At 38.2% G+C, this 16,208-nt stretch overlaps 1 protein-coding gene and 1 long non-coding RNA gene across 2 annotated transcripts; one reads left to right on the forward strand and one right to left on the reverse strand.

Annotated features, from left to right (window-relative positions):
• Positions 1–869: 869 nt before the first annotated feature.
• On the reverse strand, positions 870–8,426 carry LOC143561652 (artemisinic aldehyde Delta(11(13)) reductase-like). Its single transcript, XM_077049672.1, has 5 exons — positions 8,251–8,426; positions 3,351–3,491; positions 2,120–2,250; positions 1,818–2,000; positions 870–1,740 (listed from the first exon to the last, which is right to left on the reverse strand). Exons 1-5 carry the CDS (start codon positions 8,313–8,315, stop codon positions 1,100–1,102), a joined length of 1,161 nt encoding a protein of 386 aa, XP_076905787.1. The 5' UTR covers positions 8,316–8,426; the 3' UTR covers positions 870–1,099.
• Positions 8,427–11,605: 3,179 nt separating this feature from the next.
• Positions 11,606–13,774, forward strand: LOC143561673 (uncharacterized). The gene is made up of 3 exons (XR_013140356.1): positions 11,606–11,705; positions 13,581–13,644; positions 13,732–13,774. It is a non-coding gene; the product is annotated as an uncharacterized LOC143561673 (long non-coding RNA).
• The last annotated feature ends 2,434 nt before the right edge of the window (positions 13,775–16,208 follow it).

Below are 16,208 nucleotides of genomic sequence, written 5' to 3' on the forward strand. Positions count from 1 at the left end.
GGGGGGGGGGGGGGTGTTTCGACGGTCCCCGGTCCAATCGCCCCGACATGCCGGGAATTTTTTTAAAAATATTATATATTTCATATATATATTATTGAAAAAAGTATGTTTTTATACCGTGTAAGCCTAATTACCCAATTCATTTAATCTTATTTTTATATTAACAAAATTTTGCACACCCGAACCGTAATCTATTAAGCCTACCTAGAAACTTAATTATTTAAACCCAATAAAAACAACCAATTTTTTCTTGCATTCAGCCCAAAACTTTTTCAACGGTTCTTAGGGACGGGCCTGACTTAGATGTTAGTTAACAGATAACCAAAACCGATCAATTAATCGGTTATGGTGATCTCGGTTAATCGGTTTTGAATGTTATAGTTTGTCGGTTCACTCTGAATTTGTGTCTTGCAAAAATTACGCATTATGAAAGTTTGGGCTTGAATTCGTATATATTAGTATTACATAGCATTAAAATATACATATAATCTATAATATTGAAAAAATACATATAATCGGTTCGGTTTTGGCAAGTATGGAAACCTTGTTTATGATTACCGACTCAATATTGTCGGTTTCAAGAAATCATCAAACTAACCCACCGGTTTTTGTTAAAGTTAGTTTCATCAGTCAATTTGGTTATGGGTCAGTTATTTCAATTTTCTACACACCCCTAAATTATAGGGGCGTTTGTGATTTCTTATTTTACCTTCTTATAGCTTATATAGGTTATAAGTTATAAGGTATTTAGGAAAGTTAGGTTTTGTGAGTGTATACGTCATAAGTTACAACTTTGTAACTTATAACTTGTATAAGTCATAAGGAGGTCAAATAAGGAATCCCAAACACCCCCTATGAAGGTAGCTAAATCAAATAAAAATGACATTAACCGAATTTTATTCATTTATTGGAGCCCGATCCAGTAGTTTGTTAATGAATCGGAGGTCGCTAGTTTAACCGCGATTGGTTTATACATGATCCTTTAAACAAACATCCCCTCAAAATTACAACAAACAACTACGAAATACGAAAAACAGATATACATTAATAATAAATAATAATAATAATCTATTTGATAACCGTTGCAGTCACAGTGTGACTACAGGCGTGACAGTCCTTTCTGAAGAGAAGGGTAATCCGTGTAGCCTACAACAGGATCATGGGTATAGAAGGTAGCCCGCACATACCGGTTTAGTGGTGCATTGAGCTGAAGCCTTAAAACCAGGTCAGGGTTCGATATAAAAAGCCGCCCATAAGCCACCAAGTCAGCATCCCCGTTAGCCACGGCTTCCACTCCTAGCTCTCTAGTGTATCCGCCACTGCATATAAAAGTTCCCACATACGCCCCTCGCCAAGTTCTCATCAACTGAGCCACTTCTTCCTCACTCCCATGTGAGCCTGACTCGGTTTGACCATAAGCCGTGTAACGTGGCTGTGTCACGTGAAGGTAACTTAATTGTCCTAACTCAAACTGGAGTTTGTTGAGTTGTTCGATTACTGCTAGTCCTAGGCTGCCTGGGTCAGAGTCCATAGCGTCTAGATGGTCAATAGCTGGAGAGATTCTAACACCAACTCGGTCTGCACCGATGGCTGCAGCCACTGCTTTTACCACCTGCAGTATGAACTTGCTGCAATTTGCTAACGATCCACCATATTCATCTGTTCTGTCGTTGATCCCGTCTTTCATAAACTGGTCAAGTAGGTAACCATGTGCTCCATGTATTTCAATCCCATCAAAACCTATTTAAAAAAATGTCATGTTAATTTCTGAAATATAATGGTAGTAACATTAGTTAAGAATATACTAAAAGAGTAACCTGCTTCAATAGCGTTAACGGCCGCCAAACGATAGTCTTCCACCACCTGTGGGATTTCATGGGTTGCCAATGGCCGTGGCTCAGGATACCGACCATATGTTGCATCGGGCATTAATATTTTCCACTTGTTCGATATGGATTTGTTTGTAGACGATATTGGTGCATCCCCACCAGGCTGATACACTGTTTTTTTTGTTCAACAAAAAATTAAAGCTTAAGAAATGTCTTTTGGCAAGACTAATGCTTTGTAACTATTGATTTACGATTAAACGACATGATGGTACAAGATATTACATATGTACCTTGGTGAGATGCTCTACCGACGTGCCATAATTGACAAAATATGACACCGCCTTGTTTGTGAACTGCATCGACCACTTTCTTCCAAGCGTCGATTTGTTCTCGATTAAATATACCTGGTACATGCGGGAATCTGAAGCACACGACGCAATCTCGTCAAATTAGCTATATGAATGAAAATGCAGGAGGATCTTTTAATGATCAAGAGATCCGGTATAATTGTGTGTACGTATTATAAAGGAAATACGAACATAGAACTTGAATCGTTTGTCTGTCACTTTTTTGTAATCATTTTTGGATTTAATGGTAAAGTTTTATTTAAAAGAAAAAAAAGAACTTGAATGGATAAACACGTAACACACATGTTGGTTGAAACATGATCAAATACATTTTATTCTTAACATGAAAACGGTGAGAACCAATTTGTTGTTATGATTAGGTTTATTTTTATAGGTGTTTGCTGCTATTTTTTTGTTAGTATTTGCTAATTTTCGATTATGAGACGTTATAAGTATTTGCTTATTTATATTTTTTTGTTATTATTAGATGTATTCTTTTGCTGTTATAAGTATTTGCTGGTATATGCTGTTATTATTTAGGTCTTGATTTTGATTCTTTTGTTGTAGTTTTTAAGTTATTTTCTTTGTTATTATAAGTCATTGTTTATGTAGATTGGCATTATAGTTGGTATTGTTTCTTACGTTCACATTTTTAAATAAATTGACATTATTTCCTACGTACTCATGTTAAGATCAAAATGTACATGAACATTCCCCATGTTGGTTTACTACAATAGTCATATATATACACGTACTAACGAGTGGTAGTTATTTGACTACTAAATAACTAACTAAACAACTACCTTTAACTGCCATTTAACTAACTAATAAATGAACTTTTGATATAATTAATAATGCAATATTATAGGATAACAAAAGAACAAGGACTGGAAATGAAATGCATCCATTATTATTATTAAGTTTAAAGCTAACAAGCACCCATCTCCATTATTGCATCAGCTATTATTAAGCGCACCATGTGTAGATATATTTGTGTGGTTATAAACTTATATCATAACTTTAATAATTATTTATAGACTACAGCCCCCGAAAAAGAAAAAAACACTTTAACAAAAACAACGTGGCGTCAGTCCATCCTTCTTTCAACCTTTATTATACATACATATATATAAGAAAAGTAAAATGGGCATGTGAATTGACGAAAAGACCTTACCCGGCAGCAGTGGGAGAGATCATAGTCCCCTCGGTGACGAGAAAGCCACCGGCAGTGGCTCTCTGGCGGTAATACTCCACCAGTGCTTCATTTGGTATGCTGTTCAACGCCCTACACCTTGTCATCGGAGCCAACACCACCCTACCAACAAATTCACTATCAGTATTTTTGGTATCAATATTATATGATATTATATATAGAGATGAGCATTTTGTAACAAGTACCAGTACCGTACTGAAGAAACACTAAGTGACCCGGGGCAGATTACGGATAATCTGGGGATTAAGTAATGTTTCCCACGAGGATGAGGTCCAGCAGAGAAGGTTGTTCTTCAGGTGACCTGCAAAACAGACACCGTAAGCTCGTCACTGAGAAGGGGGGGGGGTTCCTCCTTGTGACCACCCTCCGGCGTGAGAATCAGACTAGATTGCTCTGAATATAAGTGTATATTAAGAGATTGCTAGATAAGATAAGATAATGAGATATCAGATGATGTCCTTACCATTCCAAGGAGTTGGAGTATTTATAGCCGAAGGTAGGTTTCCTAGAAGGTACAGCCGGCTGAATAGTATTCCTGTTCTACCAACAGTGGGCTACGCACAAGCCATGCTGGTTGGTGGATAGGCTGCGGCCGACAGTGACAAGGTCGGCTGTATACTGTTCTTTTACTGCCGGCTATGCACTGTTCCACCAACTGTAGGCTGCGCACGTCCCACAGTAAGGGTTGGTGAGTAGGCAGCGGCTAATAGTGAAACAGTACTAGAGGGTGCACCTCCTCGTACTGTTGTCGGTGAGCTGTCACCCTGTGATTGGTTCATGGGCGTCTGGCCAGATCGTCTGTTTTGCCCATACCTTGGTAGGTATAGTACAAAAGATCTTCCAGAAGCATACGGACTGGCTCATTTGGGCGGGAGTATTCCCGCCTTGCTCATTCCTTCAGGTGACTACTGAAGTAGCAAGAGTTAGTGCCTTGTGCGTGTAGCCTTGCTATCAGTGCGGGTAGCCTTCCCTGATGGCTTGTATCCGCAGCTGCGGGAACAGGCGGAGTACTTCACCATTGGGAGGCTTTTCCTGCGGGAACAGCTTGCGTACTGCGCGTAAGGACGTCACGTCTCTGAGCATGGTGGGTCCTGCGGATCCAGTTGGTTTCTGCGCAGACGTCTCTCTTCAAGGTGAGTCCTGCGGGTCCAACTGGGCTCTGCTGGGACCTACCTCTTCAAGTCCCCCCAATCCAATGTTCTTCTCATGAATGTCTAATAAAGTGAGGTGAACTTTTGGACTTAAGCAAAGGGTTTTGAAAAGGGTTTAGTTTTAAGGTTTTCCATGGGGATTCTTCCCGCGGAAGTCCTAATGTCACTTGCAGAAATTCCCGACTTTCCTGCTTGATCTTAGGGTATGATGCGGGTAGGTCTGTAACCTCCTAGCAAGTCAGGAGCGTTGAGTCCCACTTGTGTGGATTCTCTATGAGGTTTTGGTAGTTTTGAACATAGTGATCAATTATGTTAAAACCACCAATTCCATCTTGGAGCTTCAAACAATGTAGTTCTCGACGTTCCCGCTATGCGGGGATGTTATTCCCGTTTCCGCAAGCGTGGCCCAGAAGATCCTTCCTGGTTAGAATTCCCTGCGGAGTGCTAAGTATGTGAGGGGTTTTCCCTTGACACTGTACCCGCACTCGTCTTACGGTTACTTTACTTCCAAGGTATTTCTGGCGTCAATTCCCTGCGGGTGCTAAGTATGTGAAGGGTTTTGCCTTGACACTGTACCCGCACCTGTCTTACAGTTACTTGGTTGCCAAGGTAAGGGGTATTTTCCCGCTTACTTTTGAATCTTTTTTTTTTGAAATTTTTGAAATTCGAAGAGTTGGTGAAAGGATAAGAACAGTCCAAACTGCTGAAACGTCGTGCGACGGTTTCTTCTGACTATGTCAGGACGTGCAGGAAGTTATGGTGACGTGACAGTACCTGGTCATTCCAGACGCTTTTTCAGGAGCGTGGGCGCGATTTTTCGGGCGTGTGGCCGCGAAATTAATGGTACGCGTCCTTTCAATAGCTGTTGCCAGCTTGCTTTTTGTCACGTGTCATAGTTTCATTGCACCTTCGATTTCTCTCTCTTCTGCATTAAATTCATCGCATTAATTGCGATTAGTATATAAAGGGGGAGAGGGTTCTTTGTAATCCACACTTTCACTTCTCTCTTCATCTTCAAAACGATTTCCGGCGAATACTCATCTTTTTAGTCGAGCATTCTCTTGAAATCGTTTTCTTCTTTCATATCTGCAAGATGTCGTCTCACGATCTTGAGGCTACAGGCCAGGAGGCTTGGGTGTACGTCGATGACAAGAGTACTGCTGGCGAGTGTCAGTGTGCTCTGCCTGTCGATCTATATCAGTACATCGTCAGGAAGTTCATGCTCGAGTCTCTCGAGCCTGAGTTTCCTGAACCCCATCAGACGGTGTATGATGCCCCCAGAGGCAAGATCGGGGTATATGCTGCATTCTTTGTCTATGGGAATCTTAGGTTCCCGTTGACAAAGTTTGTGTACCGTGTCCTAGAGAGGCACGGTGTACACCTGACCGAGGTGCACCCGATGGCGATCGCGAAGATTCGCCACTTCGAGTGGGTGTGCCGGATTCTGGGCATTGAGCCCTTCGTCGACCGCCTGATGACCTTCTACTCTTGGAGGTGCATCCAGGGGTGGTATACCCTGATAACCCGTATAAAGGGTTTGAAGATTTGCGCAACCGAGCGCAGTCTTCGTTCATGGAAGCGGGAGTTCTTTTTCATCTCCGCTCGCGCCATCCCCCTTGCCATGAAATTTAAGAATGGGCAAGCTCTCCCCAGCCTTCACGCCTCCAACTACCAGGAGGCGGAATGGTTTTCAAAGATTTCCCGAGTCCAATCTCCGGTTTACCGGTTTGCGGAGTCCGGGATGGTGATGCTCGGGATGAGCCGGGTGTGGAAGGATGCGGATGCGCAAAAGATCCCGATCGTCCTCGAATACGGTTTGAACTCTGTTCCTTACAGTATGCTCTGTTTACTTTGTTTATATAGGTTTGTCTTCTAACTGCTTTTCTTTTATTTCAGAGGGGAACGACTTGCAGTCGCTCCTGTACCCGCGGGAGGCTGACAGTCCCGCTCGGATGGGTACTCGTGCTCTAGATGAGAACGAGTTGCCCATCCTTGAACAAACGGCGGATCGGTTCGTGGAGGTCTACCCGCTAGGCCACGAGATCCTAAGCGCCAGGCGGCCAGGTAAGGCGTTATTCAACCCTCGACCCCTCAATGCTGAAACCTCTGCTGGAATTCCTCTAATCTTATGTTCTGATGAGGAATCCGCAGATGGTCCTCCGTTGGTGCGGAAGAAGAAGGCTGCAGGCGGGAAGGGGAAGGAGAAGGTGGCCTCCACTGCCGATCCGGTGCCTCGGTCTGACTCAGAGGCCGAGAGCGAGGAGGTGGCGGGGAACCCCGGTAGTGATAAGACCACTGCTCCGGAGGCTGCGACGACTGTCACCTCCGGAGAGCCCAGGATGAAAACGGTGAGCGGCGTGAAGAGGCCGGCTCCATCGGGTTCATCCACGCCTGTCCGCACTTTTAGGCTCAAGAAAACCCGTAAGTACAAACTTTATTTTTAACTTCATAGCTTTCCATCATTAATACTTATCTTCTTTGTGCAGGCGTGGATGTTGACGCATTCCAGGGTGGAGCTGGGAGGAGTACCTCCCCGCCCATGACGGTAGGTTTGGTCAGCCTACCTGAGGCGACGACCCAGGCGGCTGCGCCTACGCCTGCTTCCGCTGGTTCAGTTGCTCACTCCATTGAGCCAACTGTTCCAGCTGTGATGACATCACCGCCGGCTGTCAGTGCCATATTTACCGCATCTTTCACTGAACCGGCGGTTACTTCTGCTGCGGACTCCGCAGCGGCGGCCGCGGCGGCCTTCACCATGCCTCCTCCGTCATCGGCAACGACGGCCGATCCTTCAGGTATGCATGGGGCTTCTCGCCAACCTCTGCCTCCTTCCCATCTACCTGACCTTTTGGACGGATTTCCCTTGGGTTCAGGTGATGGGTTTGGCGGCTATCGGCCTGTTATTGACCCTACAGGTGCGTAGGGTTCTTTTGGCCTATTTTTTTTTTTTTTATATATCATCTTTTCCTATACAAAAAAAACAAAAATCTACGCTAATGGTGGAAAGGGATCTTCAGTATCATGCTTCAAGACTACTTCCACTTGGACCCGCACCATCAGTAGAGCGTGGCGGTTCAAGGAAAGCTTTAAGGATAGCTAGCCCATCATCAGCAGCAGCGACTTCGTTTACCTTCTCCACCACCGAATGCGGGAAGGCGGCATACTGATTCACTGCTTGGTCATAAACAGCTTCAGTATCCACATCATACAAAGGGAAGTTGGAAGGCGGGATGCCTTTCTCAACAAACCCTAGACCAAGCAGGAAGCCGGCCTTTTCCCCATCCTCATGAGAAGCATACGGACTGGCTCATTTGGGCGGGAGTATTCCCGCCTTGCTCATTCCTTCAGGTGACTACTGAAGTAGCAAGAGTTAGTGCCTTGTGCGTGTAGCCTTGCTATCAGTGCGGGTAGCCTTCCCTGATGGCTTGTATCCGCAGCTGCGGGAACAGGCGGAGTACACCATTGGGAGGCTTTTCCTGCGGGAACAGCTTGCGTACTGCGCGTAAGGACGTCACGTCTCTGAGCATGGTGGGTCCTGCGGATCCAGTTGGTTTCTGCGCAGACGTCTCTCTTCAATGTGAGTCCTGCGGGTCCAACTGGGCTCTGCTGGGACCTACCTCTTCACGTACCAATAGATTTGGTACGGTATTCGATACCAACTTTTCTAGAAATTTGATATTGGTATTTTCAGTACCGTTACCGATATCTACCTGTGTGGGAGGTTGAACTTGCCCAACTTGTATGGGGAAAAGAGGCTTGAGTTTTCTCTACCCATAATTTGCTTTGAAGATCTCTAGTAGTGATGAGCTAGATTATTATTATTAGTAGTAAAAGTAAAGTAGTGGAGATGAAGACACAGACACAAGTAATGAAGTTTGGTTTGGTTTGGTTTGGTTTGGTTTGGTTCAATTAAATACAAGAACTGAGATCGGAAGTCGCATTTATATAATTGTTTTTTATAATAATGCATATATTATTTTGACTGAAAGAATGAATGTTTGACAAAAAAAAAAAAAGCACACGTGATATAATTGTTTATCCAACAACTATACTTTTGTAAAATTTTTGTGATTTATTGTGTGTTTCTTCATAAATTGTTATTTTCATGAAAAAATAAATTCATTGTAGCCGATTTTGGAAGTAGTATTTTGTTTGTATTTTTTTGGTCGGTATAGGAAATTGAATAAAAACACGTTTATGACCACCACTAGACATTGAATTGAATTGAATGATGATAGGGACAAAAATAAAGTCACTAGACGCGTTGTAGCCAAATTCTAATACGACTTGTTTTCCTCAAGTCATTATTTTCTTTTCTTTATTATTCCGTCCAAGAAAAACAAAACAAACTGTAAAGACAAGAATCTCTCAAATGTAACAATGTATTGGAACTTGGAAACCTCTATTTAAAGACTATATTAACGTAAAACCGGCTTAATTTACTAACAAATTAATAGTACATTTGCTAGAATAATTCTTGAGTGCTTGACATCCCACCATGATACTATGATAGACTAGCCATTTGTAAGGATATGAGGTATACATTTATGTCTTTTAACGGTGTTATATTATCTACTTTATCCTTTTTTACTTCATCTAACTAAACTAAAGGAAATTGATTAACCACACTTAACTTCCTTCAAAACAATTCTTCAACTATTTTGTGTGCGTATAGAGAATTTTAAAGTCCGTTAAGTTTTTAACGCCCCTGACTGGTGTTCCACTCGTTAACCTTTGTCAAATTAGCTTAACGCCCTAAACGTTAAGATGTACCCAACGGCCTATTATATCAAAAGATAATATCTTTATGAAAGCATTTGACATTAGTGATGTGTTCCCGAGTTCAATTAGTGAAAGAAAGAAAGAAAAGTTCAATCTTGTAATTTAATTCGATTTCTTTTCCTTTCCTTTTCATATTATTCTTTCCAAATCGGAAGGAAAACATTCATCCTTTAAAATATCATATTCTCTTTTTATCTCCTTTCATTTCTTCTTTTAAATGAACTTGGAAATACAATGTTTTCATCTTTCATTTCCTTTCTTTTCAAATTAAAACTTGAACACAAATCTTTTTTTCTTTTAATCTTTTTCTTTTTCTTTCTTTCATTAAGTGAGATTCGGGAACACAACTTTGTAGACCCACTTGCAATAAAACTATTTGTAAAACTTACAATACCAAAAGAAAATTATAGTGCATGTTACAATTCAAAGTAGTTGGAGAAGAAAACAAGAAGAAAAGTTGAAGGTGGCGGTCGTTGTGATTGGCGTTTAATTTTTAAGTTATTTAAAATAAATTTCGAGTCTTTTAAGAAATTTTATTTTTTTATTAAGGTATTGTACTGCCAATAAAGACTCTATGACACATGATTGCGCAAGATTAGACTCTTGATCATCAGAAAACAACTTGTGTAAAACAACCCGATCATTAACTACAACAAAATCATAAAAAAAATGTATTAGATGGTTTCAATGCAATCTTTTTGGTTTAATGTTTTTAAATGAAACTAAAACCTTTTTGTTTTAAGTTTTAATTGCTTATCGGTACCAAAGTAGTAGGAAGGTGCTACTACATATCTATGAGTGTAAAGTGTAACATAAAAACGCCACACTGTGTGTAGGGTCCCCACTTCTTCTTTGCTTTCTTTGGTTCGTTGCTTTAAACATTTCAAACTCATAACTTTGAGTGTTAATATCTCATCTATCTTAGCTATGTTTTGGACATATTTTGGGATAGTAGAACGCAAAACCATTGTAACAACTATATTAATATAAATACATACAATTATTTGTGTCCAAGGCTAGTGAAAATACATTTTTAAACTATTTATCTAACACTTAACAAACAACATTAGAGTGAGAAGAAGCAAACATCAAAACCCAAGTTCAAATAGAGTGTGGAGAAACAATTGTTTTTAATGAATGATCTTCCATCTTACTAACCATTTTCTCATATCAATAATTATTTAAGTTGGTCCCGACAAATATACAAGGTATAGATTTAGAGGACAGGTAGCTTTGGCATCTCCAAGGAAAATATAACAAACACATCAAAAAGTGTGAAGAATAGTATGACTTAAGGATAACAAGAAAGACATTCACATGAAGATGAGTAAGTTAAAGGTTGGGACTCTTCAAGGTTGACGTTGTAGTATAAGTATCATACCAAAAATTCCTTATTAAACTTGTGTGCTAGGCGGAGATCATGATGCTTGTGTGCTCGGGAGGTGTCCCGATGATCAAATTGATTTCCAAACGACATTTCTTGTAAAATTGGAGCAGAGGAGAAGGTGTGAATTTACAATTGGTCCAAACGTTTATCAATTCGTTCAAAGAGTCAAAGCTAGTCCAATGTCTTAGCATATGCCAAATTGAATGCAATTTGACCAAATTGCAGAGGGGAATTGATACAACTGAAGGTGGAGTCTAAAACCATTATGCAAGGATTAAACGAGTTAAAAGGCGATTAATTGTGGGTTAATTGGTCAAGCGAATGACTAGCCAGTTGAAAAGCTTGTTTTTTTTAGTAACTAGCACCCCGTCATGTGTCGCGAAGGTTTCTTGTTGTATCCGTCACGTGTCTCGACCTGAATGAAAATGGGCAGAATCCCTAGGCTTATCGCGTGTTGCGATGCGTGAAAGAGAAATCCTTCATGTGTCGCGGCAGATAGAATTTTCCAGAAAGTTTAGAATTTGACATATTTAGTCTCTAGACCTTGTTTATACTTTATATGCATTTAGAGTATAAATTAAACAAAATCTACTATTATAATAAAATAAGGTTTTTTCTAACACCTGTCATTCATACATGAGTTTCACCTTTTATTTTCACTTCATGTAATTTAGACACCTGGCTTCACCACAAGTAAGAATTTGACGGTTGCTTTATGGTTTCATGCAACCGTCCATCATAATACTCACACGTCTTCTCACCCCATCTTGTATTATACAATCTTTCCAAGCTTCCTTCCCACAACCTCCTCAATCCAATTCATCCCTGATCAATCATCTCCCTCTTGTGAGGGTTTCAATTCAACCAACTTCTACGATTAAAATCTAGGGCCAGTGGGCCACCCCACTCTAGCCAGATTTGTATATGGTGGTGGCTTGTATATAGTGTGATTTGATGGACGCGCAGAGATCTCGCTGTTATCACCAGCTATTGCAGGTAATATATGTTGGGAAAAACGACCACCTAGCCACGAACGGTATACAAAAATTGCGGAATTAAACTTCGTTTGGCTAAACTTTTTCCCGACCCGAATGAACCAATGAGGATGCAAACAAGTAGGGTAATTTAAAAGTAAAAGTGACACAATAAATTTTAGCGTGGAAAACCTCTCAAGACGAGAGTAAAACCCACGGGACTACTAGAGCCGCTTCAAATTCACTATCACCAATAATGAGCAATACAAAAGTTCTTCTCTAGATAAAAACAGAGGCATACACAAATCATCATATACTTGGTACAAACTAACATCAAGTATATGAAACAAAACAAAGAGTAAGAGGTAACACCAACGAGAAAATACCGGTCTCTTGAACGTCTCTTATCTTCAAATAAAACACCAAAAAATTGGAAAACTAAAATCTTCTCTTCGTCACTATGTTAATCGGCCAAAGAGGAAATCACCAAAAGACCTACAAGACTTCTTGTATTGTTCGGCTGAATAGATATGCACCTCGACAAAATAAAAACCATTGTTTCCTTTTATTGTTTGTGTCTTGGAGCATACGAAACTTAACCAAATTGGTTATGGCTTATGGGGCCCAAAGCCCACCAAAAACAAACACACTTCAACGTATGAAGTAGCAAAAGAATTACATATTATTATTTTTTTTCTTTTCTTATTATTAAATAATAATAATAGTAATACCCATGTAATATATAATATTTGTCGGGTTTTCTCATGGGCAAAAAATACCCCAACAATATATGGTTGTTGTTTACAAAGATTTGAATTTATTAGGTTATGGACGATTTGGGTATAAATATGTGACCATTTTGTTGATTTATCCTCTTGATTATATATGATTATTGTGGTTGTTGAAGTTTAAACTTCCGAGGGACGATTCTAGGTAGTTATGAAAGATCCTTTTTGATTTGTTTGATTTTAGCTTCGAAAAGCTTTTTGTGATCAAGTTTGTTTATTAATTATTAATCTTATGAATTATGACTAGATTGCATTTGGAGTACCGTCCAAGACCAAGTCACCATCAGTTGGGATTTAATTTTCTTCCACCTTTATATGATTTGGATTTTGAACTGTGTTGTTTATTTAGCAAGTGTTTACACTTCAGTTTGTTTGATTAGGTACATTTGGGCTGCTGATTGCATATAACTTCAAAGTTTTGTGAAATTGGGGGCTGCGTCAAGACGGGCATTGCCTTAGTCTATCTGTAGCAACCTTTATGCAGATTAAGTTTCCAAACATCAAATTGAAATCATGATACATTTAACGAAAAGATGGATCTTCACAACCCAGCTTTAGCAGTTTCTCAGAATTTTGAAATATATATACTCCTTAATAGTTAATGCTTAAATTTGATAAAATATATGTTTGTATAATATGATTAAGAAGCAGTATGGACTAAAAGCTGTGTATTCTAAATTCGTTTTAACCCAAACCAAAATGACGAAAAAATATATTTATAAAATGTGAAGAGGTTAACAAATGCGGCCCATTACGACCCATAACCTACCATGAAGTATACCCGTTGTGACCCGTATTGGCTCTTATCAAAGTCATTTTGATTGAACTAAAGTAACCGTTTTTAAAAACCAATGGGAATATATCATTTCTTAAAATCATAGTTAGCGGTTTGGTCCTTTTTTTTGGTGTCTTATCATTAGTGAACATCATAGTTGAATTGAACACATACAGTTTGTTTGTTTGTTTTTTTTTTTTTTTTAAAAACATTTTAGATTTTGCTAAAATGACCACAAATGGTGATATGAAGGTATGGTTAATTAGATATGCATATTTTAAGTATCATGTAATTAAAGCTTGCTCAATGTTCATTTGGTCTTTTGCTCTTTTAGTATCAACATGTGAAAATGGAACCCGTGGTCTCTGGAAGGCATAATTCTTTTGTTGGATTTGCAAGTAAGTGTGCGTGTTGATGAATTTTGATTGCATTTAATGTGTTTGTGAAAATGTCATTTATAATTGTTTATTTTTGTCATCTTTCAGATGGAAAGTTCAAATTTTGTGTTTGAGCCAACGATCATTATAGAGAGAGAACTTTTGGTTTGTCTTCACTTGATTGGAAGATGAACCCAAAATTTCTTCAATTATAAATATGATCTCGATATATCATGACTTGCTTATAACTTACTGTTTTTTTTTTCACTTATATTTGTGAGTATGATAGTATAGTATAAATGATGAACTACAATATTTAATTTAAAAACTAAGTAGAAATCATGAATCACTTGAAAGAAAATGGGTCTAATGGGTTGAAAATCACGCAAAGTAAGTTTCTAAAACACAAATCTTTCTGAAATAAAAATGAACGTAGCTTAACATAAGTACTTCAAATAAATACTATATATACATATGCATAGTTTATATATAACATATCTATACTATATATAATACACCAAACAAGGGTAAATTAAGACACCCATTTTTAAGTAATTTACAACACTTAAAGCGTGAGGTACATGTGTTAGTAAGGGTAAATATGTCTTTTAAACACACTCTATTCAACTTACAAGTTTGGTCCCTCATCTTTAACCATATTATGTTTTTAATTTAACTTGTAAACTAACTTCCCACCCATGATTTTTAAACGACTATAGCCTTTTCATACGCTAATATTTTTATAAACAAATTGCACCATAAAAACGAGCATTTTATTCTCTTTAATTTGGATATAATATTGTTGTAATTCTTTTTCATTTTAAATAAATTAATATGTTACGTATGGATGTTCAGTGTCGGTTTTGATGGTTTTTAAGTTAAACTTGTGAGTCCAACCGTTAATACTGATTTTTTGTCGTCCAAAACCAAACTCAACCATTGAAAGTTGAAACCGAATCGTTACCAACGGCCTGGTTCTGGTTTGGTTTCACAGTTTAAACTTTAATAATAAATTTAGTTTAAAATAATTAATAATGTATATGTACCGTCAATGTTAACTAAAAACCAACATAATATGATACTTGAGATTATCATAAATAAAAAATGATAATTTTAGCCACATAAATGGTAAATATTAATGGAAGATTTAGGACGTGAAATAATAACAACAAATATTACAAAAGGAATCATACTGCAATTAGGTTAATTTACAGTCTTTTCTGGTTTCATATGGCTGGTTGCCGATATAAACCGCGAACCAACCGTTCACTACGTTTTGAAAATTTTGAAACCGACCAACAAACAGAAAGTAAAAAAGAAAAAGAAAAAAGAAGTCAAACCAATGACCGGTTTAAACGATTTCAAGATTTTAACCGAACCATAAACACTTATATTTGTACGTGATTAATAGGTTCAAACACTCGCTGTATCGCGCGGCCACCCGTCTAGTATAGTTATATACAATTAAATATTTAAAGTGATTATAATTTAATTATTTTTTTTCAATAGAACACACGTTCCTATCTTGTGTGACGTTGTTTATAAAAGTTGATTTTAGAGAGGAAATTTACAGCATGGGGTCAATTTAGCTACGATAATTTTTTTTCCACATTATCGAACGGTTTTTATTTATATATCCTAAATTATACTTACGTATTCTTCAAAGTGTTATTTGATGATTTGCTTGTGTCAATGCATGTAAAACATAATCGATAATGACATGATATTAGGTTCATCTTTTTTACCCAACCCCGTGTACTACACGGGTTTATAACCTAATGTGAATTAATATTTACTATTAAGATTGCAACATGAAAACACATATAACAAATCAACACTTAAATGGTTAAATGGGAATCCGAATTACATCAAAATTTAAAACGGATCAGGTTTTCGTAATAAAAAATTGATGAATGTCACGTAACGTTCAAACTAAAACGAGAAAGGGACAGTTGTAGTCAATTATTTGACGTGTGGTAAAGAAACAAATCGATCAAATCTAGTAATTATCGACAATGACGTTTTGGTAAGTAACTACATACTTAAAATAAAATATTTGTGTCGTTATTCATGAGGTTTTTGCATGTTGCCATATCTCATACAATATATGTAGGACAACTAAATCTTAATATTATTATATGAATTTTAATTAAACAACCAAAACCTTAATAACAATAATTTCTTGTTTATTATTATTAATTATTATTATTTTATATCATTTTTTTAATAAAATACGTGTAGGCTTAGAGTTGTAAGAAGCCAACTCGAGTTTGAATAAGCTCGAGCTCAACTCGTTTTGACTTATGGGAGCTCAAGTCGAGCTCGGCTCGTTTTGAGCGTTTTTTCCTAACACTCAAGCTTTGGCTCATGAGTTGTTATTTCAAGCTCGGATTCGGCTCATTTATACTTATGCAAAGTTTTTAATTACTCTGAGAAAAACCTTAAACGAGCCTGACTACCTAAGCTCGTCTCGAGCTTGTGTAGTAACTTAAACAACCCAAAGCTCGGCTGTGCAATGTGAAATTAACACTTAGAAGTCAAAAACAAAAAAATTAAACTTAAATATATGCAAGGCTTGAGCTCCA

The sequence above is a fragment of the Bidens hawaiensis genome, unplaced genomic scaffold, assembly GCF_021521415.1.
Source record: "Bidens hawaiensis isolate Kalapana, Puna unplaced genomic scaffold, B.hawaiensis_p1.1 tig00001177_1, whole genome shotgun sequence".
In the NCBI taxonomy this organism is placed as follows: domain Eukaryota; kingdom Viridiplantae; phylum Streptophyta; class Magnoliopsida; order Asterales; family Asteraceae; genus Bidens; species Bidens hawaiensis.